We start from the raw sequence: 27968 nt of genomic DNA, 5'->3' as shown, positions 1-27968 counted from the left end.
CACACAGTTCAGGTATATGCGCTCACACACTTCACATACACGTGCATACAGTGCAGTGGTGTAAAGTAACTAAGTGCATGTACAGTACTTCAAGTGCTGTACTTAAGTGCAATTTTGAGGTACTACTTTACTGGAGTATTTCCAATTGTCTATAATTTCACTTCTACTCCACTACATCTCAGAGGCAAATATTGTACTTTTACTCCACTACAATTATTTGAAAACTTTACTTCAAACTTTAGCTCACAACGCGTTGCATCGCAACGATACCAAATAATACTTAAGTACATTTTTAATTTTCCGGACTTTTACTAGTAACAGAGTACTTCTACGTTGCAGTATTGATGCTTTTACTTAAGTAAAACATTTGAGTGCTTTTTCCACCACTGATACAGTGTGTAGACAGTATGTGAATGAGGGCATATACACACGCTATGCGCTATCACCTGTGCACACGCCGGCACTTGCGCGCACACACACACACACACACACACACACACACACACACACAGTTTGCGCACCACACAGACACACCACACACTTACTAAACACACACACAGACAGACAGACAGACCCGCGAGCTTCCGGGGGGCTTCAGTGCGTTGCTGTGGTGGGAGGACGGTGTCAAGCTCGCGGTTCTGCTCCGCTCAACCTGTCCGCCGTGCCCTGTTGCACTCCTTCTCTCCGAGACGCAGGCGGAGAGAGAGAGAGAGAGAGAGGAAACGAGGGAGAGATAAGGAGAGGGAGATTGAGGGAATGGAAGAAAGACGTAGAGAGAGGGCGGGGGGGGGGCGGCGGGAGTGAGAGAGACAGGAGATAGTGGGGGAGGAAGAGGCGACTACAGTGTGAGATGTGTCAGACACCACGACCAGTGGGACATATAACAGATATGCATGGATCTCCCGCTGACAAACACGTGCCACGGGGGGGGGGGGGGGTGGGAGGGGGGGGGGCAGGAGAGGCATGTCTGGTTGTGTGTTTTGCGAGAGAAGAAGCTTCTCCCACAGCCTGCTGCTGACGGTGAAAAGATTGACACGTACGAGGAGATGGCACGGCCGAGCTCGTGACGTGCCCCGCGACCAGGGCTGTCACGATTAAACACATTTAAGTTGACGATTAATTCTTCTCACTCAAATAATTGCGATTAATGCCGTAATTGTGCTTTCTGTCGTTGAAGATTATTGGAACGTTATGTTTTTTGAAAAAATAGTAAAAAAAAAGTAGTACAATTTTGTTTTGTTTTTTTTAGAAAAAAAATTTCAGAACCCAAGATATCATTATCTGAAGATTTGCAGCTCCATCCACTCCTTGTTTAACTTATAACTGAAAAAGGCTGTATCTCGCTTCCTAAGCACTTTTTTTTACTTTGAAAAAAATAATAAAAAATCGAATTGGCCAGAAATAGCCAGAAATAATTCTGGCACTCAGTGAGTTAAAAATAAACATTTTAAGTGGAAATAGCCGATCTATTTTTGAGCTTGTAGATCTGCTATTTACACTATTTTTGACATTTAAAAAATATATATGACATGTTTTAACATGGAATTGATTATGACGATTATGCGATTATATATAATAATTGCGATTAGACGATTATGTAATAATTGTGACAGGCCTACCCACGACACAAACACCTGCAGTTTTTTCAAGACAGAGCAGCTCTTTCTGTAAACAACATTCAGCCTTGCTGAATGTTGTTTACACGAGTCGTTTGACAAGTGATACAGTACACAATGTTTTTTTTCCCCCATTATCCCTGTGTGTTTACACTGATAGAAGCTGTAGAAGTGTTTTGTGTGTACTGTTGTAAAACTCTGTTCTCGCTCTGATAGGTCAAACCAAGCATGAAGGATCCCCCCCAGGAGCCAATCAGGAGGCCAAGCCAAAACAGGACGAGGGACGAGAGTCAGCAAGACCCAGCAGACCTGCAGTGAGTCACACTCTCTCTCTCTCTCACACACACACACACACACACACACACACACACACACACACACACACACACACACACACACACACACACATTACACTCTCTGCCATGGTTGTGCTCATTACCCTTTCCTCCTCTGGAATTTTCGACTGGCCTTCTCTGTCCTTTTTTTCCCTGCTACTCATCTGGTTCTCTCTTTCTCTGTCTTCTCTCCCCCCTCTCTCTCTCTCTCTCTCTCTCTCTCTCTTCCTTCCTCCATTGCTCAGAGCTATAAGAAAGCCATAGACGAGGTCAGTGACACACCTTTCGCCCCCATTTCAGTATGTTTCAGCTTCCCTCTGTTTAACCCCTTGGCATGGAGAAGGAGGCTGCTCTCTCAGGAAGATCCCATGTTTTCCTTTCAACAAAATATCAGTGTTTGACTGAGGGCATTGTTGACCAGACGTGCGTGTGTGCGTGCGTGCGTGTTGATTTTGACAGCAAATTTAGTCATAGTCTTTTGACTAAAATTCAGTTTAGTTTTAGTCATATTTCAGTCATCTGAAATGTTTCAGTTTTTGTCTAGTTTCGTCGACTAAATATCATAAGATTATCGACTAAAATGTATTTTGGCGGTGCCTTGATGGCGTCGTAATGGCTGATTTTACACTTGGTTGCATGCTGAAAATAGCCGATCTACAAGCTCACAACGCGGGCGACGCGTTGTGAGTTTGTAGATCTGCTATTTTCAGAGCGCAACACCTGAGCGCAATCAAACATAAAATGACTTTTAGTTCTACTGTATCTCTTCTCCACTAGTCCCTCACTAACATTTTAGTCTAGTTTTTATTTGTTGACGAAATTGTCAATATATTTAGTCATAGTTTTAGTCATCATAGCTTAGTTTTTATTTCGTTTTTATTTAGTTTTCGTCTGTGAAAAAAAGGTAGTCGACGAACATTTTTCGTCATAGTTTCAGTCGACGAAATCAACACTGGAGTGTGTGCGCAAGTGAGTGTTCACGGATTGTACAGGTCATTTGTGTGCAATGCATGACTGTGTATGCATGCACACGCCTTTGTGCGTGTGTCTGTGTGGTGTAGTGCTAGTCCTAGAAGAGCTGTGATATTACATACACTTCACATAGTGCATATACACAGCAATAGATCACACCCAAGCCCTCCTGGAGAGGGGAGTCATCGCAGCGGCATTAAAAGTAGTAGTGCTGCATTGAGTACTCACCCAATAATCAATAGCTGTGACTGGGTGTCAGCTATTGTCAATCTAGTCTCTCCTCCATTTGACATTTCTTGCAGAAAACGTTTGTTTAGTGAAATATCTCCACGTTTCCATGAGCTTCACATGGACCACGTTCTCTGTACACGACGGTGTGTTTGCAGGACTGAACATATGAAAACTTCCTTCGGTGTTTAACCCATTGAGACCTGAAGCCGATTCTACATGTCTCCTAAATCTCAGTATTCTGAAAAACTTATGTTTCTATATCAGTGGTGCTCAATCTTTTTCATGTCAAAGACCCCCAAAATGATATGTATTTGGCCGCGGACTCCCATCAAAATATGTTGTTCCAGGGACCCCCAGAAACAAAGATTTGAGTTAAAAATGCTCGCTTTAAAAATATATATATTTGAAAGATTTGCACACATTTTCACGATTTTTTAAAAATAGCAGATCTACAAGCTCATAGCGCGGCACTCGGTGCCGCGCTATGAGCTTGTATATCTGCTGTTTTTGAAAAGCCCAAAGTGTAAAATAATGCTTTCTTAGCTCAAATCAAAAAATGACACAGTTCCAGGTCTTAATGGGTTAATCACAACTTTTCATGCCGCCGCAATGACTCCCCTGCCGGGAGGGGTGTGGGTGTGATCTATGGCTGTGTATAGGTAATACTATAGGTCAGTGGTTTTCAACCTTTTTCATGCCAGGGACCCCCCCCAAGGACCACTGGTGGTCCCCGGACCACCGGTTGAAAACCACTGCTATAGGTAATGCATGAAATGTGAAGAATATCACAGCCATTCCAGGGCTAGTGTAAGTGCGTGCACACATGGGGTTGTGATTGAAAAATGCAAAAAGTGCCCGAACCATCTCTGAATAGTGTCTCTCTCTTCCTGTGTTTCTCTGTCATCAACTTTACTGGGCCAGGAGGAGCTGGTAAGCCCACCGTGTATGATGGACCCCCCCCCATCCCCTCCAACCCCGCCCCTTCCCGCATGACTTGGTCTGGTCGACTGGGTTGAATGAGAGGGAGTGGAGCACGGTCCTCTTAGCATGGGGGTGTTTTCGGGAGGGGGGTGGGTTTTTTTGGTGGGGGGGGGGGAGGGGGGGTGTCATTGCTGCTGCCTTCCAACGGTGCGTCAAACCCACTCCGCCATTCTCGGGGGGCTACTGGTTCAGACCGTGTTTGGCACCCGATGTGTTAAGTACATTACTTGAATAAATGTACTTAGTTACTTTCCACCACTGCTATTCATGAAATTCCCTCCTGGTGTTCACAAAGAATAGGAACGCTGCATCACACAACTCATAGGAACTTAACTATAAGTCTGCAACGTGAACTGGTCTTTGGTTCAGTGCTCCTAATCTAATAAGGTACTCTATGCGTACCTACTACCTATGCCTGTTGTCCCACTTTCTTCTTCCCCTCGCTCCTCTCTCTCTGTCTATTTGTGACCTGTGCCCATATTCATCATAGTCTCAGAGGAAATCGGTCCTGACCTGCCCAAAATCTCCAGCACATTTGGTCCTACTTTTAGCCATAGGAGTAAAAGAGCGCCATACACTTTATCAACCCAGGAGATTAATCTTCAGCAGGGTTAAGGAGAGCTCGAGATTTCTTGTGTTGTGTTGTGTTGTGTTGTTGAGATCATAGATATAGAAACCTAGATACCTCATTGGCCTCTACAGTTCATTGTAGCGACTGGTATCTCAATAGAGGATATGCATGTGACATCATCATCAAACCCGGAAGTTATGCAGGAATGCCTACTGAGTGTCAAAAAAATACTTTCTGGCCTTGACAGCCCATGCATCCAAACAGAAAAGTCATGTCTGATTGCATTAAACAACATTAAACAATTTTAAACTCATTTTGCATGTTTCTTTGCCACTCGATTTGCCACTCGATGTGCCATTCACTTTAAGCATGCGCATATCCTCTATACAAGGCTCTTCCGCAGGGCTGTTTACTACTGACCAATCACATCGCGTTAACTACTGGCCAATCACAGCACGTCTAACTGACTAGTTGCTGCGCGGCTGCCTCTTAAGAAAAGACCCGCCCCACCTGCCTCTGATTGGCCTACCGAACGCCCCCTTCTGTGACGCACACGGAAGTTTCCAGCTTGCCCTGCTGAAGCGGAAGGAAGTGGAAGGCTAGCCCAAGCCTTATATGGGCTAGCCCTGCGGAACAAGGAAGCGCGCCCGAGATGCGAACGCTTCAGAGCCGAAGGAGGCGTCTACCTTTTATATGTCTATGGTTGAGATGTCCCCAGTAGTACTGCAGGGAACCATTGTTGCTAAATGCTAAGCTAAGATGCTAACAATGCTAATTGTCTTAGCATTTAGCAACAATGGTGCCCTACAGTACTACTGTCCCCCCCACCCACCCATCAACATGTGTTCCCTGGTTATTTTTAGGCATGTGTCGCCCTGTTGAGATGTGTTCCCTGGTTACGGTTTAGGCATTAGGTTAGAGATGGCTAAGTTTAGGTATGGTTTAATTGCCCTTAGTAATACTAATAAATGTTTCCCACCACTCATTGTTATGTAATTCAAAAGCTAATCTGGAGTTGTCTGCGTCTTACTGTACAGTAGATGCATATTAAAGCTCACTGCCCAAAGCATAGAGGAGGAATAACTGGGAGTGGCTGGCCAATTGACATACAGTGTAGCCTACTATGCAATTTGCAAATCAATAAATAGCATTGTTGGATTTATTGATCACTTTTGGTGATAGATTTTCTTTTGCTGAGTTGTATACACACATACTGAATAAGTGGTCCTATTGTCTGTATTTAACCCATTCAAACCGGGAACGCATCTGTGTAACCACTTTAACCATTATTTTATACTTTGACATTCAAAAATAGCAGATATACAAGCTCATAGCGCGGCACCGAGTGCCGCGCTACGAGCTTGTAGATCTGCTATTTTTTGAAAAATCGTGAAAATGTGTGCAAATCATTGAATATATATATTTTTTAAAGCGAACAAAACTCAAATCTTTGCTTCTGGGAGTCCCTGAAACAACATATTTTGAGATGGGGGTCCACAACCAATTACTTATGATTTTGCTATTTTTTTTTCAGAAAACAGTTTAGAAAACATTTTGTAGAATCGGCCTCAGGTCTGAATGGGTTAATTCAAAACGATGTAGATGGTCCTATAATGTATCTTTATAATGTGCCGAATCCTTAGCACTCAGAGTGTGCAGATCGATGTTCTCACTGAAAGTGCGTATGGGAAGCTTCATGAAGTCCTCATGTCCTACTCTGAAGAAGAAGTATTCTTTAGTGCTAGACAAACTTTTTTAGTTTAATTCTTAAGGAGTGATTCTGAGATGATTGATAAATACGAGCCCTGGAGACTGATGAACATGACAATGTCCCTGAGGTTAATCTGTCTGTCTGTCTGTCTGTCTGTCTGTCTGTCCCTGTCTCTCTGTTGCCTCCAGGACCTGAGTGCACTGGCCAAGGAGCTCAGAGAGCTGAGAGTGGAGGAGGGCAGTAGACCTCCAGTCAAGGTACACAGTAATGAACACTAGGGCTGTCAACTTTCCTCAGAAATGATATTCGAATATTGGTCTTAAAAATTGGCAGATATTTGAATATATTCAAATATTATCATTATTATTATTATTATTATTATTATTATTATTATAAAAATATATATATATTTAAAAAGTATATATCTTTTTTTTAATTAATTTTTTTGACAGAAACAATACAAAAAAACAATGTATCGAGTGCTCGGATGCAATAAAACATATCTTTTGTTTGTTTTTATAACTCGATACATTGTTTTTTGTATTGTCCCTGTCAAATAAACATAAACAAAATATATTAAAAATGAATATTAATTTTCATATTCGAATATACATATTTTCCCCATATTCGAGGAATATTCGATATTCGAATATCAATTCACCAGCCGTAATGAACACACACACACACACACACACACACACACACACACGGGTGACATCTGACAATAGAACTGTGGCGATACGATTGATGACGGCGCTGATGAGGATAAATATGGTTTATTTCTCCCCTCGCCTGTTTGTCTTTGAGGCTCCCTGAGGCTCCCCAGACGTTGCAGCGTGCTAATGCTAATTTGCGCGGATGTAACATTTTTTGCTCCGGCGTCTTTTCTGTCGCGATGAAGGTGACAGACTACTCCTCCTCCAGCGACGACTCGGAGAGCAGCGACGAGGACGGCGAGACGGTGGGGCACGACGGGACGGTGGCTGTCAGCGACATCCCGCGCGTCATGTAAGGCGTACTGCTTCGTTTCCGTCTTGTTTATTGCTCTTTCTCTCTTCGTTTCTTTCTGCATTACCATCATTCTATCCATATTCCCGTTTGACAATCTGTCATTTAAGCTTTTGTTTCTAGATATAGCTCTCTCTCTCCTCTCTCCTCTCTCTCTCTCCTCTCTCCTCTCTCTCTCTCTACTCTCTCTACATTTGTTTTTGTATAAACTTCTAAAACTGAAGTTGTCTTGATGTGTCTTGAGAACATTTCCCATGCCAGTAAGTTGCCAGTTATAGTTTTGTCAGAGTTGTCATGCAAATGAAATTTTGTGTGCGTGCTGTGTGTGTGTGTGTGTGTGTGTGTGTGTGTGTGTGTGTGTGTGTGTGTGTGTGTGTGTGTGTGTGTGTGTGTGTGTGTGTGTGTGTGTGTGTGTGTGTGTGTGTGTGTGTGTGTGTGTGTGTGTGTGTGTGTTGCAGGCCAGCAGTGCAGAGTAGTGGAGAGTCGTATGGAGGGCTGACAGAGGATGCTCTCGGAGACGCCTACAATAGCTCCAAAGACGGCACTCTGGTGATGAAAGAGGTTAGGAACGCACGACACGCACGCACACACACGCGCAAACACACACACACACACACATACACACATACATACATACACACACATACACACACACACACACACACACTAAAATGATCTGAAATACTTATGTGTTTCTTGCTCTCTTTCTTTCTCTCTTTCCTTCCATCTCAGGCGGAGGAGAGGAGGCGAGGGGGTCACACGGAGAGCAATGGGATTGGGAACCATGGTAACCATGGTAACCTGCCTGACCTGGTGCAGCAGAGTAACTCCCCGTCGGCCACGCCCACTTCGGCCCTGCAGGAGCTTAGTGACATGGCTGAGGTTGGACACACACACACACACACACACACACACACACACACACACACACACACACACACACACACACACACACACACACACACACACACACTTGGGCTGGGCCATATGACTTCAAATCAATATTACCATTATTTCAAACTTTTTCCTCGATCATGATTAATGTATGATCACTTTAAAAAAATATATACCGTGAAAATAGCCGATCTGCAAGCCCACGATGCGGCACGTTGGGAACTTGTAGATCGGCTATTTTCACTATTTTTGTACAACAAAGTATAATACAGGGTTAAGTGTGTAAATCAGACTAATCGATTTAGTTGATTATCAAAAACCTATTATATTTGTGTCGATTTGTTTACACACATATATATATATATATATATATATATATATATATATATATATATATATATATATATTTTTTTTTTTTTATCCTCGATTATTCAATTAACCTACATGAGCAAGATCGGTTTCGATATATTTTCAGTTAATTGCCCATCCCTAACACCACACACACACACACACACACACACACACACACACACACACACACACACACACACACACACACACACACACACACAAGGAATGCATGTGCTATGGCTTAATGAAAGCTGAACATAGCTGAAACTCAGACTGTTTCCTTTCTTAACAGTTTGGCGTGGGCGGGTCCAAAGCGTCCTTCACTCCGTTTGTCGATCCACGCATCTATCAAACGAATGACGATGACGATGACGATGATGAGACCTCAGCAGCGGGTGAACTGCACTGTAAGTAAACCAATCACAGCAAAGCTTTGCTCACAAATAACCATGTTGATCTCCATCGCATTACCGTCAACCGTAAGAATTCTATGAATTACTTACATACAGTATCTCTTACTCTGCTCATAGCAGTGTATTATATTTGGCAATAATCTCTTGTATCTAAACAATTTATTTTCATGATAATAAAGCTAAATGAGTGTCGCCCATGGTACATGCACAGAGCAAGTTCAGTCAGGACACTCAGTTGATGCTGGCCGACCATTGGTCAGTCTCAGCTCCATGCTTCTATTCTCATTCTCAACCAATCACATACTCTCTTCATAATAGAGAACCCTATTGAAATGGGGAAGTTGCATTGCTCATTCCTTGCTTGCTGTTTGTGGCTGCTTTCTGCTGTTTGTTCTGCTGCTCACTCACCCTCCACCACCCCAGCGACCACCTATTGTTTTGGATCATCTTTTATGCACTATGGGGGATTTGGAGTCCCTATCGGTAGGGAGATGTAGATGTGTGTCCTCAGAGCACCTGTAAGCAGATCCAATTCATCGCCTAACCATAATAAATGCATTTGCTCATTTATATTCATTAAAAAATATGTTAATCCATTCATGAGTTGTCTTGACTGCACATCGCGCGGAAAGATAACTTTAGCTATAGTTTTGTGTAATATCAACTTTGATTTTATTTCTACTGACTGAATGAATGAATGAATGAATGAATTATTTTCGTGTCCAGCTGCCTTTTCACAGCCCATCCCTGACGGGATTATTCAGACACATTAAACTTTTTTTTTCCAGTGCCAACATGCTGACACAAAAAAAAAATGAATCATTAAATAAATAATAATAAACAAAATAAATAACTACCACACTGTATAACTCTGATCAGAAGTACAATTTAGTATTCTAATTATTATTATAGTATTAGAGAGAGAGAGAGAGAGAGAGAGATGTTTTTATTAAATCATCAGACAATAATTGTTGGATGAACAAATCAATCGCCACGTTTCTTTTGTTTTACTCTAGCCATGTTTGCCAATGAGCTGATGAGGCAGGAACAGGCCAGACTGAACGAAGCCAGGAAGATCTCCGTGGTCAACGTAAACCCCACCAACATCAGGCCCCACAGCGACACGCCGGAGATCCGCAAGTACAAGAAGCGCTTCAACTCTGAGATCCTCTGTGCCGCGCTCTGGGGTGAGAGAGAGGCAGCGTCTTGACTCCAGAGGAAATGTGTTTTTTTGACCAGTGCTGCTTCTCAGCCTTTTCCTGGATCAGGGACCCACATGGAAATCTTGGAAAGTGTTCGCGGCCCACCCATCTGACCACTTTAACACGGCAGTGTCAGATGGGTGGGCCACGTGCATTTTTTCAGAGCCTGGAATCGACATGGTATCATTTAAGACGTGGAACGGATCTGTGTCATTTTTGGATTTGAGCTAAAAAGCATTATTTTACAGATCTACAAGCTCATAGCGCGGCACCGAGTGCCACGCTACGAGCTTGTAGATCTGCTATTTTTGAAAAATCGTGAAAATGTGTGCATTCTTTGAATATATATATTTTTAAAGCGAACATTTTTAACTCAAATCTTTGCTTCTGGGGGTCCCTGGAACAAAATATTTTGAGATGGGGGTCCGCAAATACATATTTACGTTTGGGGGTCCTTGACATGAAAAAGTTTGAGCACCACTGATCTTAACACATTGGGTGCCAGCGTTTTTTCATAACAACTTACGTTGGGTGCCAGCATTCTCCCCATTGACTGCGCTTTGCTGTTTAAAGCTCTAGACTCCACGACGAGCAAATCCACGTAAAAAAAAGCATCCATTCATGTAGCGCGATGACCCTGGCTACATCCTGCAACAATAACATTTCACTCGCGAGTTACAACGGGGGGGGGTCGCGCATCGCGCATGACCGGTTTTACCCACCGGAAACAGATTCGGAGATATAGGCGTTTTAAAGAAGGCAATAGACAGGAAGTGGATGGGAGCCATGTTTTTGTTTCCGCTGATCCATTTGGCCTATCCTTCTCAGGATCACAATGGGTACTCCCAGAGCTGCTCCAGCCCCGCCCGTGTGGAGAAAAACGAAAAAAACAAAAAAGACAGCAAAACCGAATACCCTTCGGTTTTGGCACTCCGCGTAATTATTTGCAAAACCGAATACCCTTCGGTTCTGGCACCCCATGTGTTAATGGGTTAAAGAAATAATCCCATGTAGAATGACTTTAGATTTTTTTTCTCATAACGTTATAATTATCATCACAATCTTTCCACTTGCAATACCCTGGTGGCCTACCAGTGGTCCCTGGCCCACAGGTTGAGAACCACTGGTTTAGACGTTTTGGGACGTTTTTTGTTTGTACGAGAATGTAAAAAAAAAAAAAAACGAGACAAAGCCTCTGTGTGTGTGTGTGTGTGTGTGTGTGTGTGTGTGTGTGTGTGTGTGCGTGCGTGTGTGTGCGCGCGTGTGTGTGTGTGTAGGTGTGAACCTATTAGTGGGAACAGAGAACGGGCTGATGCTGCTGGACCGCAGTGGTCAGGGCAAAGTCTACAACCTGATCACCAGGCGACGATTCCTGCAGATGGATGTATTGGAAGGCCTCAATGTACTGGTCACTATATCAGGTTAGGTTCACACTCAGTACACACACACACACACACACACACACACACACACACACACGCACGTGCACACTTCTACTCCACTACATCTCAGAAACAAATGTTGTACTTTTACTCCACTACAATTATTTGAAAACTTTAGTTACTTTTCAGATATAAATTGTTATAATAAAAAACATACAGTAACCACTTCAGCCCTATTTTATACCTAGGCTATTTGAAAATAGCAGATCTACAAGCTCACAACGCGTCGCATGTGAGCTTGTAGATCGGCTATTTTCAAATATTTTAGTACTTTTACTTTTGGTACGTTAAGTACATTTTGATGCCAATACTTTTGTACTTTTACTCAAGTACATTTTTAATACCGGACTTTTACTTGTAGTACTTCTATATTGCAGTATTGGTGCTTTTACTTAAGTAAAGAATTTGAGTACATTTTTAAAAGCCACAGAACCCAGGCAACACTTCCTCCTTCTGTGTGAAACTATCATTATCTATGTTTACAGTAGTTCATGTATATGCCCCCCCCCTCTTCTCCTCCTCCTCCTCCTCCTCCTCCTCCTCCTCCTCAGGGAAGAAGAACAAGCTGCGTGTTTACTACCTGTCCTGGCTGAGGAACAGGATATTGCACAACGACCCGGAAGTAGAAAAGAAACAGGGTTGGATCACAGTGGGCGAGCTGGAGGGCTGCGTGCATTATAAAGTCGGTAAGGGTGTGTCCGCACGTGTGTGTGTGTGTGTGTGTGTGTGTGTGTGTGTGTGTGTGTGGCTCAATTTTAGCTTGGTTAGGGCTTGATTTTACATCTGTGTGTGTGCGTGTACTCATGTGTGTGCGTGTGTGTGTGTGTGTGTGTACTTGCATGCGTACTTGTACTTGCAAGCGTTAGTGCATATTGTCAGTTTGTCTGTCTGTCTGTCATTGAACCCTTTTTATACCTGTGTTTCCAGTGAAATATGAGAGGATCAAATTCCTGGTGATTGCCCTGAAGAACTCAGTGGAAATCTATGCCTGGGCTCCCAAACCCTACCACAAGTTTATGGCCTTCAAGGTGTGTGAGACACACACACACACACACACACACACACACACACACACACACACACACACACACACACACACACACACACGGGGACACACGGATACACACAGACACGCATGTTAGCCAGTCCTTTACAACATGCCTCAGGGCTAATAATTGATTGTGTTCAATCAATTAAATTAGTCTCTCTGTCATTGCCATCCTTCCTCTGCATCTCTCCAGGGTCTATTGGTAATTCCTCGTACCAGGTTAATTACTAAAGGTGACGGAGCTTGTCAGTCTGTAGCTCCCAGACTCCGGGATATGCCCTTCCTCAGGTCTTGAGAGCTGCAGCCTCTGTAGACGTTTTTAACCCATTAAGACCTGGAACTGTGTCATTTTTAGATTTGAGCTAAAAAGCAATATTTTACACTTTTGGCTATTCAAAAATAGCAGATATACAAGCTCATAGCGCGGCACAGTGCCGCGCTATGAGCTTGTAGATCTGCTATTTTTGAAAAATCGTGAAAATGTGTGCAAATCTTTGAATATATATTGTTTTAAAGCGAACATTTTTAACTCACATCTTTGCTTCTGGGGGTCCCTGGAACAAAATATTTTGATGGGGGTCCACGGCCAAATACATATCATTTTGGAGGTCCTTGACATGAAAAAGATTGAGCACCACTGATATAGAAACATACGTTTTTCAGAATACTGTTGGGATTTACCCCAAATATCTCTCTCTTTCTGTCTTTCTATCTCTCTCTCCCTCCCTCCCTCCTTCCGTCCGTCCGTCCGTCCGTTGGTCAGTCGTTCACTGAGCTGCAGCACCGACCCCAGCTGGTTGACCTGACGGTGGAGGAGGGTCAGAGGTTAAAGGTCATCTACGGCTCAAGCGTGGGCTTCCATGTAATCGACGTGGACTCAGGCAACCCCTATGACATCTATATCCCTTCTCGTAAGTGTGTTTGTGTGTGTGTGTGTGTGTGTGTGTGTGTGTGTGTGTGTGTGTGTGTGTGTGTGTGTGTGTGTGTGTGTGTGTGTGTGTGTGTGTGTGTGTGTGTGTGTGTGTGTGTGTGTGTGTGTGTGTGTGTGGGAGCACAGAGGTTTGTGTATCAGTATGCATTGTTCTTTTGTACACTCAGTATAACAGAGTAGGACGTTCGCTTCTGCTCTTTATGCAGATAGTGACATAAATTAATAATCTTAGGTGTGTGTATGTGCATATTTGTTGCTCCCCTGTTGACATCCATGAAAAGAGCATGATTTATGATGGTAAAATCCTCCACCTTGCTGTTTGTCACATAGTTGCTGTCAGGTTAAAACCTCAAGTTCGGCTAGTTTCACTACTTAGTACTTTCATCTTGACACTCTTGTATATCAAAAAAAAAAAAAAACATTAAAAAGTTTAAATTTGGAGAAATAAGGTTTCTGCCTGACAGCAACGATGTGTAGGCGTTATTCCAATGCAGTGTTGAAGAACAATTAGTAGTGTGCCATCTTTTATGGCATTGCAGTATGCCCAGTTTCGAAATATAAAATAATAGTTAGGGATCAAAACATAGTCGATCCCCTCTATAAACGTGTTCAGTTGCTCGGCCAATGACTTGGATTACCTGCTATTTATTTAACCCATTAATACCTGGAACGCATCTGTGTCACTTTAGATTTATTTGGCTATTCAAAAATAGCAGATATACAAGCTCATAGCGCGGCACCGAGTGCCGCGCTACGAGCTTGTAGATCTGCTATTTTTGAAAAATCTTGAAAAAAAAATGTTTTCGGTCTTTTTCAAAAAGCTGTTAGGATTTAGAAAACATTTTTAAGAATGGCCTCAGGTCTTAATGGGCTAAGACGTATGATATTTAATTTTCATATTACGCCATCAATCATTTCACTGAGAGTAGATGCTGCTTTCAAGTATCTCATTTTGAAACTGAACACTTCATTTGCTGCCACTGTGCTACAGTACTGGCTACATTGATTTCCGTCCCCTTTGCCAATCTCAGCCTTTGCTGAGGTCAGTATCGAGTCAAACGGTTCCCCCATGCACCTTAATGCCCTTCTTGTTATGCTGCGTGCCAATTATTATTTGTTTTACATTTTATTAACCCATTAAGACCTGAGGCCGATTCTACAAAATGTCTTCTAAATCCTAACAGTTTTTTGAAAAAAAAATCTATGTTGCTACATCTGTGGTTCTCACACTTTTTCATGTCAAGGACCCCCAAAATTATGTGCATTTGGCCGCGGACCCCCATCTCAAAATATTTTGTTCCAGGGTCCCCCCCAGAAGCAACGATTTTAGTTACAAATGTTCGCTTTAAAAATATATATATATATTCAAAAATGTGCACACATTTTCTCGATTTTTACATTTTTACATATACAAGCTCATATGAGCTTGTATATCTGCTATTTTTGAATAGCCAAAGTGTAAAATAATGCTTTTTAGCAAAAATCAAAAAATGACACAGATGCGTTCCAGGTCTAAATTGGTTAACCATAGTGAAGAGTGAATGCTCACATTCCTTTTGTACTGTAGTCATTATGATTTTTACATTTTAATGTTGTTGTTGTTTTTTTCATCTATACATCGTTGCTGTCGGGCAGAAAATGCATATCTCCATATTCCAGCTTTTTATGTCTTGTTGTAAATGAATGCCCTGCTTCATCATACAAGAGTGTCGCACAAAAGCAGTGAAAACAGCAGATATACAAGCACACAATGCCTCGCGATGTGTGTAGATCGGATTTGCACAAATTTAAATCGTTTTTAGAAAAAATAATAATAAAAAAAGGAACGGTTTTGGACTTACTGTACAAGGTTTCCACCTGACAGCAACGGCATCATGAATGCTCTCCACCATGTGATGATTGTTTTACCGTGTACCCCCTATTTCTGTTTCTCTGTCTCTCTCTCTCACTCCTTCTTCTTACGTCTTCCAATCTGCCCGACAGATGAAGGTGACATCCTGCCATCCGCCCCCCCCCCCCCCCCCAATCCTTTAGCCCATTAAGGCCTGAGTCCGATTCTTAAAATGTTTTCTAAATCTAAATCCTAAATCTAAAACAGTTTTTTGAAAAATATATATAAAATATTTTTTCACGATTTTTCAAAAATAGCTGATCTACAAGCTCGTAGCGCGGCACTCGGTGCCGCGCTATGAGCTTGTAGATCTGCTATTTTTGAATAGCCAATGAAATCTAAAGTGACACAGATGCGTTCCAGGTCTTAATGGGTTAGGCTAGATCAATAGATGCTTTGATAAAAAAAAAACACAAAAAAACATAGATGGAACCACAGTAGAGCTAGACTTAGAGGTGTCTGTGTAAGATACAATTCATTACAGTTCAGATGTGTGGATAACGTAACCCAAAGATCTATTTAGCGGAATGAATTCATCTTACTCGCGTGAGACTTCACAAGACATGAATGATGTTTGATGTGCCAGCAAAGCATCGGAAACGCTTTTGAATGAATGGAAAAACCTTGAATGCTGCGAGACAAGTGCTAGCTCTCATGATAAGCTGGCAATATACTCTGAGACAAAAGAAAACTAGTCCTGTTTAAGAAAATGTCAAATCGGCAAGATCTCAAACCAAACACTCGACAAGCGCTCGCTCAACACTTGACGAAATTGCCGCTTAGCTTGAATGTTCAAAAGTGGTCACTCAATGCCTCTGCGTTGGGTTCTGAGACTGTAGTGGCAACGCACTCAAAACATTCACAACAGTCAATTTGTCGTCATTCCAAAAGGGCACATGCCCCCTCTTTAAACGATGCCATCTTGTCCTGTCCTCCCAAGTGGTGTTGCTAGGTGACGGCGCTGACACGCACAGTGGCTAGCACAGTGGCTGAGGTGCACTTTGACAGTCATTCTGTGTTGAAGGTCAATAGAGGGCCTCAGCCACTCTAGACAACTACCTTCACGTGCACTTGTTTCCATTCCCCCATTCGGTAACAAGAATCCGCAAAATATTCCATCCAGCGGCTACATAGGTTGAAGTGCTTGTTCTGAAATTGGGACATTGTTTTCTGAGACACAATAATGAACCTGCATACAGTGTTCATATGCCTATAGCAGTGGATTTCAATGTGAAGGCGGCCATTGGGCGCCAGGGAGGGCCAATTGGAAAGAAGACAATGAAAAGGAGGCAAGAAAACAAATTATAAAAACAAATGATATAGTATAAAAAGAGGGCTATGGCTAATTGGGAGCCCCTGAACTGCACTACCTACTACTGCTACTAAAAACTAGTTAATTCCATTCTGCTGAGTTCCAGTCAAAGTGAAATCTCCCAAGGCTAAGATGTTTTTTTTCTGCAACCTTGTTCGTCAGCCACAGTACTGTTTTAATCCCCTGTCCAACGTGTTAAGTCTGTCTTTGAGTTGCAACCCCATGACTGTCTGGGATGCTGCTTAACGTAGTGGGTCTCCAGGATAGACATGGGGATTAGCACACCGATTCAAGCTAATACGCGTGTGTGTGTGTGTGTGTGTGTGTGTGTGTGTGTGTGTGTGTGTGTGTGTGTGTGTGTGTGTGTGTGTGTGTGTGTGCGCTCGCTCCCAACATTCACGTAGCTTTTGTTAAATGACAAAGGAAAGTGGATCCTTGATATTTGCCTGTTTGACCTTTTATATGGAACCAGGCTTCTTAAACAATGTGATTATCAGCCTTTAGCTGCATAGTAAAATCCTCCATGTTCATTTAATATTAAACAAAGAACAGTGGAGATTTTACCATGTGCACATACAGCCTGTTCTGCTTATAGACCTGACGTTTGGCCATGTTCACAAATGTGCTTGTGCAGTTTTTGAGAGGTCCAGGCCAATCCAATTAGCAGGTAATCAGTGATTAGCCAGGCCCCGTAGTGCAAAGTATTTTTAATCCCTCATTTTCCCTAAACCACATTGACCCTTTGTAGTGTTAAAATGTTAAAATGAAATTATTTTTAAAAACATCATTTCATTGGGTGCATTCAAGGTTCTAACACGTGTGTGTGTGTGTGTGTGTGTGTGTGTGTGTGTGTGTGTGTGTGTGTGTGTGTGTGTGTGTGTGTGTGTGTGTGTGTGTGTGTGTGTGTGTGTGTGTGTGTGTGTGTGTGTGTGTGTGTGTGTGTGACTGTAGATCCAGAGCCAGGTGACCCCCCATGCCATTGTTGTGCTCCCTAAAACTGATGGTATGGAGATGCTGCTGTGCTACGAGGACGAGGGTGTCTACGTCAACACATACGGACGAATCACCAAGGACGTGGTGCTCCAATGGGGAGAGATGCCCACCTCTGTCGGTACGGCCCCTGAGCTGTGTTGCCAAGTCTGCCTATTATAAGCGACTTCGGGCTTGATTTTTTGTTTAAAGTCTCTTGTAAATATTGGTGCTTGCGTTTTTTTGGGCTTGTTTCTAAAGTGTAGTTGCTTTTGTGGGCTTGCTTCCTAATGTTTTTTAAACCAGTGGTTCTCAAACTTTGTCATGCCAAGGACCCCCAAATTAATATGTATTTGTCCACGGATCCCCATATGCAACTATTTTGTGACAGGGACCCCGCCCCCCCTATTTCTGTTGTTAAAATGTTTCAAAAGTAGTCCAAGATTCCATGATGTTTTGAAAATTGATGATCTGCAAGCTCACAATCCATCGCATCGCCACACGTTGTGAGCTTGTAGATGTATATATGGCTCAAGTGGTAAAACTGGTCGCTTCTTTTGGGCTTGTTTTGGTACACGTTTACGTTTTCGTAAGATCTGTGCACTTGTGTTCACGTTTTATGCATCTCCGGCGTTCAGCTTCTGGCTCAAGGGCATTTTGACACGATGGGCGGGATTCTAAGCAGCCTTGTTTTCATACGAAAAGTTTGACCCATCAAACATAAATCCTTTGTTTCCCGTGTTTCGACAATGATTTTTGTGTTGTATTGTTGGTAGAATAGGTTTCATGGGCCCTAATGGATTTAGCACAAGGAGGGCACATTGATTTCCAATTCCAGTGAATACAACAACAACAGAAAGGCAACCCACCAAAACAGAAGTTTAACATTTTTTCAGAGGCATTGTGTGTGTGGGGGGGCAATTGGTAGCAATGAATGTGTTGCAGATCATAGCAAGGGGAGGTCTCGGAGAACTGGGCTTATGGGTGTTCATTTAAAGTTGAATTACATCCAAACCCCACTCTCACTACCATAAGTCTTCCAGACCAGTAGAGGGAGAGAGAATGGAATAACAAATACATAATATGTTTTGATTATCAATAAGTTATAGAACAACATTGAGGAGGAGGATAGACATGATGTGGAAAGAAACTGTAGTTTCCCTGCCATTGCTTACTCATGTGAGCAGCATTTTAGAACTAAACACCATTTTCAGTCAGTTGGTGTATCATTGTTCCTGCTAAAAGATCAGAGGTAAAGACAGCATTGACTAATGTGGTATCTTTTTCATGTCTGCTTCCCAGTTTAACCATTCATAGCCAGATGATATTGATGATGGTAGACTTTTCAAATATAACCATGCTAGCTTTTGAGTAACTTCACCCAGAACAATTGTCATTGTACAGACAAAAATAAAGATTGTAGCATGGCGTTGACCTGGTCTAAGGACAAGTCTCAGTAGTCTGACATTGAAAACCTCCTCTTTGGGAGCGAATAGACGCAATTGTGGTGCTTTACTGCCATCCTCTGGCAGCCAGTGGTACTTACTTTCATGCACTTATTTCACAGATGTTCTTAGTCTTATCCATAGATTGACTTACAGAGGAAGTGCTTTAGAAAAGTAGAAAAAGCTAAATCTGTTATTAGACTGGCAGGATTTAGTTTGTATAGACTATGAGATTGGTTTTCTGCGTTTGATTACGATCTGCGTAACTGGGCAAAACAAACTGATTCCATTCTTTTTGGGTGCAAAAAAATTAAGTAAGGCCAAAGAATTTACGGTCAAATGTTATCGCAAGAAAATAGTAAATTACCTACCTGGGTTGTATTTTAACCCATTGAGACCTGAAGCCGATTCTACATGTCTCCTAAATCTCAACAGTATTCTGAAAAACGTATGTTTCTATATCAGTGGTGCTCAATCTTTTTCATGTCAAGGACCCCCAAAATTATATGTATTTGGCCACAGACCCCATCAAAATATTTTGTTCCAGGCAGAGACCCCCAGAAGCAAAGATTTGAGTTAAAAATGTTCGCTTTAAAAATATATATATTCAAAGATTTACTCACATTTTCACGATTTTTCAAAAATAGCAGATCTACAAGCTCGTAGCGCGGCACCGAGTGCCGCGCTACGAGCTTGTATATCTGCTATTTTTGAATAGCCCAAAGTGTAAAATCATGCTTTTTAGCTCAAATCTAAAAATGACACAGTTCCAGGTCTTAATGGGTTAAAGAACAATCTTTCCAGTGAAAGAATGGCAACAAAAAGAATCAAGGGGAGGGTCTCCTCTAGCCTGGGACCAGATGAATCTGCCAGTGCAACAACAAAAAAAGATTGCCTTCTGCGATTTGGGTCTGGCACCGCTCCGTTGTGAATCCATTTCCTGCTCCCGAAGTCTGGGGTGACCAATCAGGGCCCAGTATTCAAATATGGGAGTCATTGGGAGACTGTAATTGGTAGTTGGGTGTAGGTCTAACCAATTGCGTCCAGACTCAGAGCCATTGTTTTGATCCCGCCCCTTGGAAAACGATCTTCCTCGTGGAAGCACCAGACTCGTATCCACGCAGTGATAAAGCCTGGCCACGCGAGGCTAGGTCTCCTCGTTGGTCAGGAGGAATCAGTGGTGTAAAGTAACTAAGTGCATTTACTTAGGTACTTTACTTAAGTACAATTTTGAGGTATTTGTACTTGAGCATTTCCAATTTCCAATACTTTTACTTCTACTCCACTACATCTCAGAGGCAAATATTGTACTTTTACTCCACTACAATGATTTGAAAACTTTCGTTACTTTGCAGATATCAATTATGATGTTATGAAACATACATTAACCACTTTAGCCCTATTTCATACATAGGCTACTTGAAAATGGCCGATCTACAAGCTCACAACGCGTCGCATCGCGAGGCGTTGTGAGCTTGTAGATCTGCTATTTTCAAATATTTTAGTACTTTTAACTTTTGTACATTTTGATGCCAATACTTGTTGTACTTTTACTCAAGTACATTTTTTATTCTGGACTCATACTTGTAACAGAGTATTTCTATAGTGCAGTATTGGTACTTTTACTTAAGAATTTGAGTACTTTTTCCACCACTGGTAGGAATGCACTGCGGACACTAGCTGGAGCACTCCTCCAATGTCATTTTGACTATGTATGCACCTCATGGTACTCTAGCACCACAAATGCATTAAAAGCAAAACTTCAGACACCTCAAAACAAACTGATCAGGTTACAGAGGGAGCTCCACTGATCTCGTTCAACCCAGATTCGGCACAAACATGGGGTCAAATTTGTTCTACTGTTATACCACCAAAATGTGGAATGCCCTACCAACAGCCATCAAAAAAAGTGTGACTCCTTACCCCCCTTCTAAACCACCATTAACCCATTAAGACCTGAGGCGATTCTTTAAAAAAAAATCTAAATCTAAACAGTTTTTGGAAAAAAAACTTAACTTTTTTCCCCCAAGATTTTTCAAAAATAGCCAAAGAAATCTAAAATGACACAGATGCGTTCCAGGTCTTAATGGGTCAAAGAGCACCTATCTGCAATTTTCAACTGATCCTAGAAAAGTCTTCCAAGCTTCACACCAGAAATGGTGTCAAGAAATGAATGACAATTAGATTAAAATAAATTGTTCTTATTCTTAATGCTGCACTTCCTCTTCTACCCTGGATTTGAACCCGGTTTCCAGCGCAAGTGCTGACATTTTTACCATTGAGCTAATGACGAAGCCTGCCTGCTTGCCCAGGGAATAAATTGAATCTTGACCGCCAGGTCAAAATTTGTGTGAGCTCCTGTGTCTTGGTGAGACGTGACCTTTGACACGATCTAAATGTCTCAATAGAAGAGCAGGGAGACAAAATACAACCACCCCAATTGTACAAGTTATATTGTATTAACATACTCTACCATACTGATGTGACAAAATGATATCATATTCATTCAAAAACAGTTGCATAGTGATAATAAATCTTGTACATAATCATACAGTAAAATAGGGAATAAGAACAGAAAAAATAATAAACATAAATTAGCTTCCGATTATAGAAATGAGTTTTCACTGACCCATGTCTCTTTTCCAGCATACATCCATTCGAACCAGATCATGGGGTGGGGGGAGAAAGCCATTGAGATCCGCTCAGTGGAGACTGGCCACCTGGACGGAGTCTTCATGCACAAGAGAGCCCAGAGACTGAAGTTCCTCTGTGAAAGAAATGACAAGGTGAGCTGGCGATGTGACACACTATCACTGGTCACTGGTGTAAAGTAACTAAGTACATTTAATCAAGTATTGTACTTAAGTACAATTTTGCTGTGTTTTTTTTACTTCAGTGGAGTATTTCCAATTGTCAGTACTTTTACTTCTACTCCACTACATCTCAGACAAGAGATACACTACAATTATTTGAAAACTTTAGTTACTTTGCAAATATAAAATATAAATATAAACGTTTTGTATACCTAGGCTATTTGAAAATTGCCGATCTACAAGCTCACTACTTGTTGTGAGCTTGTAGATCTGCTATTTTCAAACATTTTAGTACTTTTACTTTTGGTACTTTAAGTACATTTTGATACCAATACTTTTGTACTTTTACACAAATAAATTCTTCATTCCGGACTTTTACATGTAACAGAGTAATTCTACATTGCAGTATTGATACTTTTACTTAATTAAGTAATTTTAGTACGTTTTCCACCACTGTCACTGGTCCACCGTAACCACTAGAACCCTTTTACTAGTTAAGTTAAAGTTAGTTAAGTAAAGTGGAATTACTAAACCAGACTTGAGTTGGGTCTGTGCTTGGACCGCTTTTTTTCTCCATCTACAGTACACCAAATACCCCCCCCCCCCCCCAGTACAGTATTATATGACAGTGTGGCTTGTTGAAAATAACTGATCAAAGAAAATTGGTTATTTTCTGCGAGCAACGCTGTGCACAAATATGCACACTGCAGAATTTGATTTATCAGTCAAAATGTTTTCTTGTTTGTTTGCTTTTGGTTTTTTTTTCAAGCTGGGCAGTAACGTCCTACAGTAAATATTGCCGTCATATAGATCTGGTATAAATTAAAACATTTCACCATTTAGCATGAGGGGAACAATGTGACTGAAAAAGCTGTTCTGGTAGAAAAAAAAGAAAGTGGTCTTATACCGTATTTTTGGCCGAGACGTTGAGCCATGGCTCTGTTTCACGGTTTTGGACTTCCCAGCCGACAGCAACGATATGCACAGCTGTAATCCATGTTTTTTTTTAATGTGTGTCCAGGTGTTCTTCGCGTCGGTCCGCTCTGGAGGAAGTAGCCAGGTCTTCTTCATGACCCTCAACAGGAACTCCATGATGAATTGGTGAAGAGCACGCCCACTGGCCCCATGCTGCCTCACTCAGACCCCATTGGCCAGCCTAGCAATCCATCTCAGCCCCGAGGCTTATCGCTCGCCAATCAAATCGACCGATGGACTTAGAAAGGCCAGAACTTGAACTCTTGAGACACTGGAGAGGCTAAAACACTGTAGAAAAAAAAAAAAGAAAAATGTCAAAGATATCGTAGAGAAGAAAACAAAATCAACTACAAATAAACAAAGACTTGATTCTAACTAAAGAGATATGTTACTATGGATACTCTGTTGGGTCAAACAGATGCCATCACTGCACAAGTGACTGGCGATACTGGTGCCACTGGCTATCTACACTCTCTTTCTCTCTCTCTCTCTCTCTCTCTCTCTCTCTCTCTCTCTCTCTCTCTCTCTCTGTCTCTCTCTCTGTCTCTCTCTCTGTCGCTATGTCTCTCTCTCTCTCTCTCTCTGTTACTCCTTCTCTCTGTGTTTCATTTTCAATGAACCAGTGCATTCAAAAGTCTTCAACAACTGTAGAAACACACCTATACCCCTCTCTCTCCCCTGTCTCTACCTTTCCTTGTGTCCTACCTCCTCTCCGGCGAGGCTCCTCTCTTTATCCGGCACCTCCACCCCTCCTCCAGTGTCCTTCTATCCATCTCCCCCATCCCACAATGGGAAGAATAGATACATCCCATTTCATGTGGACATACAGTTAGAGTAGTATAGAACTAGACAACATGGCCGTGCGATTTGAGTGGAGGGGAGGGACCTCGAGTCAGGTCCCCCCATGAAACCTGGCGGGACTGCCTGATTTGACTTCCATCGTCTACTCCTCCTCTTCCTCACTCACTTCTCCTCGCCATCCTCTCCCTCTGTCGGACACTGGAGACTGACCGCACATTTGGTTGTGTTGTTTGTGTTGTCAGAGGGAGGAAGGGGTGGTGGTGGGGCGACCGTATGCAAAGATGAAACCTGCGTCCCTTTAAGATGGCATCGACACGCCACCCAGATCCTGTCCGTCCCTCCCTCCCTCCCTCCCTATGACTCTTCCTCATCCCGTTGTCACCTTCGATCCCTCTCTCCTTAACTCTCAAGACTTTTAAAAACTCTGAAGGTGCTGCATCAGATATACTGTAACATTAACATGAACAAATGAGAGCGTCATTCTGTTCATCACAAATGTTTATTTTTTTCCTTCTTTCTTTTCTTCTCGTTTGTTCTTCCCTGTGTAACAGTCTGGAGGCACTCTCAGTGTCCAAAACTTGTTGAATTGTACAGCACATCTATATATCTATGATTCAGGAGTGCGCACATGTGTGTGTGTGTGTGTGTGTGTGTGTGTGTGTGTGTGTGTGTGTGTGTGTGTGTGTGTGTGTGTGTGTGTGTGTGTGCGTGTGTGTAAGTGTTTACACATGCCCTCGAGTGCATGTGTGGGACTGTATGGTGAAATGCCAGAGACAGAACAGAACAGAGAGAAGTGACGTTCCCATCTGAATCAGCGACATCAGCATCCAAACGAGACATCGAAATAAGTGTCCAGATAAAAAAAGAATAAAGCCACATTGTCTGTGTGCACGAACTTCACTTCACCCTGGCGCTGAGAAAGTGTCATTGGGTTATATTTACATGCACAAACATGGTTCTGGATGCTGTGGTCTTCAGGGCCCTGTATAATGGAAACACAAGGTTACTTTCGTAACCCCGGTTCTCCAAAACGAGTATTTGAAAGAGACCACCGTACACATGTAGCAGTAAAGCCTGATTTATACTTTGTCGTACGACTGTGTCGCATTGTACGATGGAGTATAAATCGAGCCTAAGCCTGGATGAGCTCATATTTTAGTAGAGAAACCTGATTAAGACAGGGGGGATGCTGGGATAGCATGAACATGCCGTCTTAGCAGGCATACTAGCACATAAAACTAGCGTTTTCCATGTATTGTTGGGTTTAGAAGTCTGTCCTTTTCCATGGTGAAATTGAGAATATCGTTGCCGTCGGGTGAAAACCTCATGTGTCCAAAACTGTTGCTTTTCAGGATTCAAATGCAAAAATAGCTGATCAGCTATAGATCGGCTATTTTTGCTTCTTTTGTGTGACACTGTAGTATGAGGAAGAAGGGCATTAATATACGAAAAACATAAAAAGTTAAAATATAAGAGATAAGAGGTTTCTGCCGGAAAGCAACAATATTCTGGTATGCTGCTCTATTCGTGAACAAGCTCTGCACAGGAAAAACCTGTTAATTTAACTCCCAAGATTGTACAAATGGCACCCATTAATGGGTCGCATTAATACACTCTCGGGAGTTTAATTAACACTCTGTTTTTTACAGTGTGAGGATGTGTGTAAACGGAGTATATAGAATATCATCTTTAACTGAGATATTGACTTGTATCCGTAGTGTGAAAGCACTTGAAGGCCTACAAGGCAAAATTCTGAGTTAATTTAACTCTGAAATTGTAAACTGGTAAATTCTTACATTTTAAGAGTTACATTAAACCTGTATTGTACTGTGTACAAGGCATCCTCCAGTCACGCTCCTTCCTTGTCTGACCACTTCTTATGTTTAATTTAGGCCAGTGGTTTTCAACCTGTTGGCCCGGGGCCCTCTGGTGGGCCACGAGGATATTGCTAGCGGGCCCGCAAATAATTTGCAAAACACTAAGATTTTATCACTAAATAATTAAAAACAATAAAGACACTATTTCATGTATATTTCTTTCTGTAAAACCTTGAAAAAAACGTGTTTTCATTCTTATACAGAAAAAAAGGAGCTTAAAGTATATTATTAATTGTGTTTCGAGCCGAAACATAAACATGCTCTGAAAATGCATGTGGTCCACCCATTTGACCACGTAACACGGTAGCCTTTCGGCAGATGGGTGGGCCACGAACACTTGAAGATTTTCAAGTGGGCCCTGATCCAGAAAAGGTTGAGAACCACTGATTTAGGCTATACTTCGTTGCGGGCCGGCATCGTGTAGTACAAGCTCACATCATGTTGTGATGCCCGTTGTGAGCTTGTAGCTCTGCTATACCTGCACGCAACAAAAGTATGAATCAGGTTTTGTTTTTGGCTCCTGTTTGTTCAGTGCCTAGCATGATGTAAGCAAAAATGAAATGAAACCGCGGCCAACAAATTACTATTATTATTGTTGTTGTTGTTGACTGTACTTCACACATTTTCCTTGGGTTGCAATTTCTTTTTTTAACACGATATGATGTCTCTGTAATGGAGATTAACATTTATGACCTATAGATAACTTGATTTATTCTCTGAACACTTTTGAAAGAGTACTAGATTAGTGTTTTTTTTATTGTCATTTGTTACGGTTCCATCATTAACCCATATTGTTTAAATAATGTAACACTGCATTAAGAGTGGGCTATTGTATTAACCCATGCAGTACTCCGTCAGCCCTTTTGGAAACATAACATTTGCCAAGTTGCGATGCAGAGGGGAACCCTGGGAAATGTAAACGTTTCGACCAGCGAACATGTTTTTTGGTTAACAGAAATACATACAGTAGTGCAACACATGTAAGATTACATCCAAACAATACAAGTTCTCCAACACAGTAAAACAAAATAACAATATGATTTTAAATGTTTATTTATTTCTTTACACGTATCAAAAGTAAGCCATTATTTCCTGTTGTGTTGTTAAGGCCACCTTTATGTGGAGCAGCAGGTTAGGTTTACTGGTCAAGTCACTGTTTAAGGGAGCAGGCTAGAGTTTTAGCAATAAAGAGCCATGCTGATCACAAGTGCTGTCTTCCCTGTGTGTGTGTGTGTGTGTGTGTGCGTGCGTGCGTACGTGCGAGAGAGAGAGAGTGTGTGTGTGTGTGTGTGTGTGTGTGTGTGTGAGAGAGTGTGTGTGAGGCAGTGGGCAACAGGCCGTGGATCTGTGTCCATCCTCAACCCTATATTTGTCCATCATGATGGTCACTCGTCTCATTGGTAAGGCTGGCGGTCATTACACACTGAGGTCTCTAATTTAAAAATGATAAAACACTGTACAATTAATTCTTTTTTTTCTCCTCCTTTTGTTTGTTCTAAATTTTGTTTTCTTCATCTGGAATGAGCATTAACTAATGTGCTGTTTTTTTTGGGTTTATTTGTTTTGTAAAAGAAATGCTGTAAGAGAGAAATAAATGAAACTAGAACATTAATCTCTAATGCAGGGGTCTTATGTCAGTATAAAGCACATGCATGCGTGTCCATCTGTGTTATCAGACTGCTGATCGATCAGACAAGACACAATACAGTATTCATGATGGGTAGCATTTATACATCGTGCCTCAAAGATACACATCGCAATGGAATGTGTACAATATATTTGATTTGCATTTCATATGTTACTTGTGTAGCCTAGACGATGAGGACCTTTCCCTTAATCTTCAGACATGACCTGTGCTTAATTAACCTACCCACAGCACTTTATGGTATTGTAATTTGTCCTGGCTGTGTCCATGTGTGTTAGTGTATGTATGTCTGTGGACAAAATAACTAATTTGTGCAAACAACTGATGATGGGAATGATCATACCCTGAGGAGGCTAAGATTATTCCAAGGTTCCTGTCAAATTCTGCATGAGTGAACAATAATCAATAGATTATATTTACACACAAATATTTACACATTTGCAGAGACCAATTTGTGCATGTGCAATCAATTAAATAGGCACAAATATAGAAATCTTATCTTATATTCTTTGATGGGGTGGGGGGACAAACATG

The 27968-nt window shown here is 41.9% G+C and overlaps 1 protein-coding gene across 1 annotated transcript in view; it reads left to right on the top strand.

Moving 5' to 3' along the window:
• Positions 1 to 27401, top strand: part of tnika (TRAF2 and NCK interacting kinase a) — a 119658-nt gene extending 92257 nt beyond the window's left edge. Inside the window, exons 20-33 of the mRNA XM_084044844.1 lie at positions 1833 to 1930; positions 6606 to 6674; positions 7319 to 7425; positions 7884 to 7986; positions 8158 to 8307; positions 8963 to 9077; positions 10100 to 10270; positions 11563 to 11706; positions 12279 to 12413; positions 12655 to 12755; positions 13539 to 13688; positions 17861 to 18020; positions 21970 to 22109; positions 23158 to 27401. Coding sequence (XP_083900970.1) covers positions 1833 to 1930; positions 6606 to 6674; positions 7319 to 7425; positions 7884 to 7986; positions 8158 to 8307; positions 8963 to 9077; positions 10100 to 10270; positions 11563 to 11706; positions 12279 to 12413; positions 12655 to 12755; positions 13539 to 13688; positions 17861 to 18020; positions 21970 to 22109; positions 23158 to 23241 — 1727 coding nt within the window. The 3' untranslated portion in view covers positions 23242 to 27401. The remainder of the gene's footprint in view (positions 1 to 1832; positions 1931 to 6605; positions 6675 to 7318; positions 7426 to 7883; positions 7987 to 8157; positions 8308 to 8962; positions 9078 to 10099; positions 10271 to 11562; positions 11707 to 12278; positions 12414 to 12654; positions 12756 to 13538; positions 13689 to 17860; positions 18021 to 21969; positions 22110 to 23157) is intronic.
• Positions 27402 to 27968: the final 567 nt, after the last annotated feature.

The sequence above is a fragment of the Gymnoscopelus microlampas genome, assembly GCF_963454915.1.
Source record: "Gymnoscopelus microlampas genome assembly, chromosome: 20".
Classification (NCBI taxonomy): Eukaryota; Metazoa; Chordata; class Actinopteri; order Myctophiformes; family Myctophidae; genus Gymnoscopelus; species Gymnoscopelus microlampas.
This window is presented reverse-complemented; position numbering and strand designations above follow the sequence as displayed.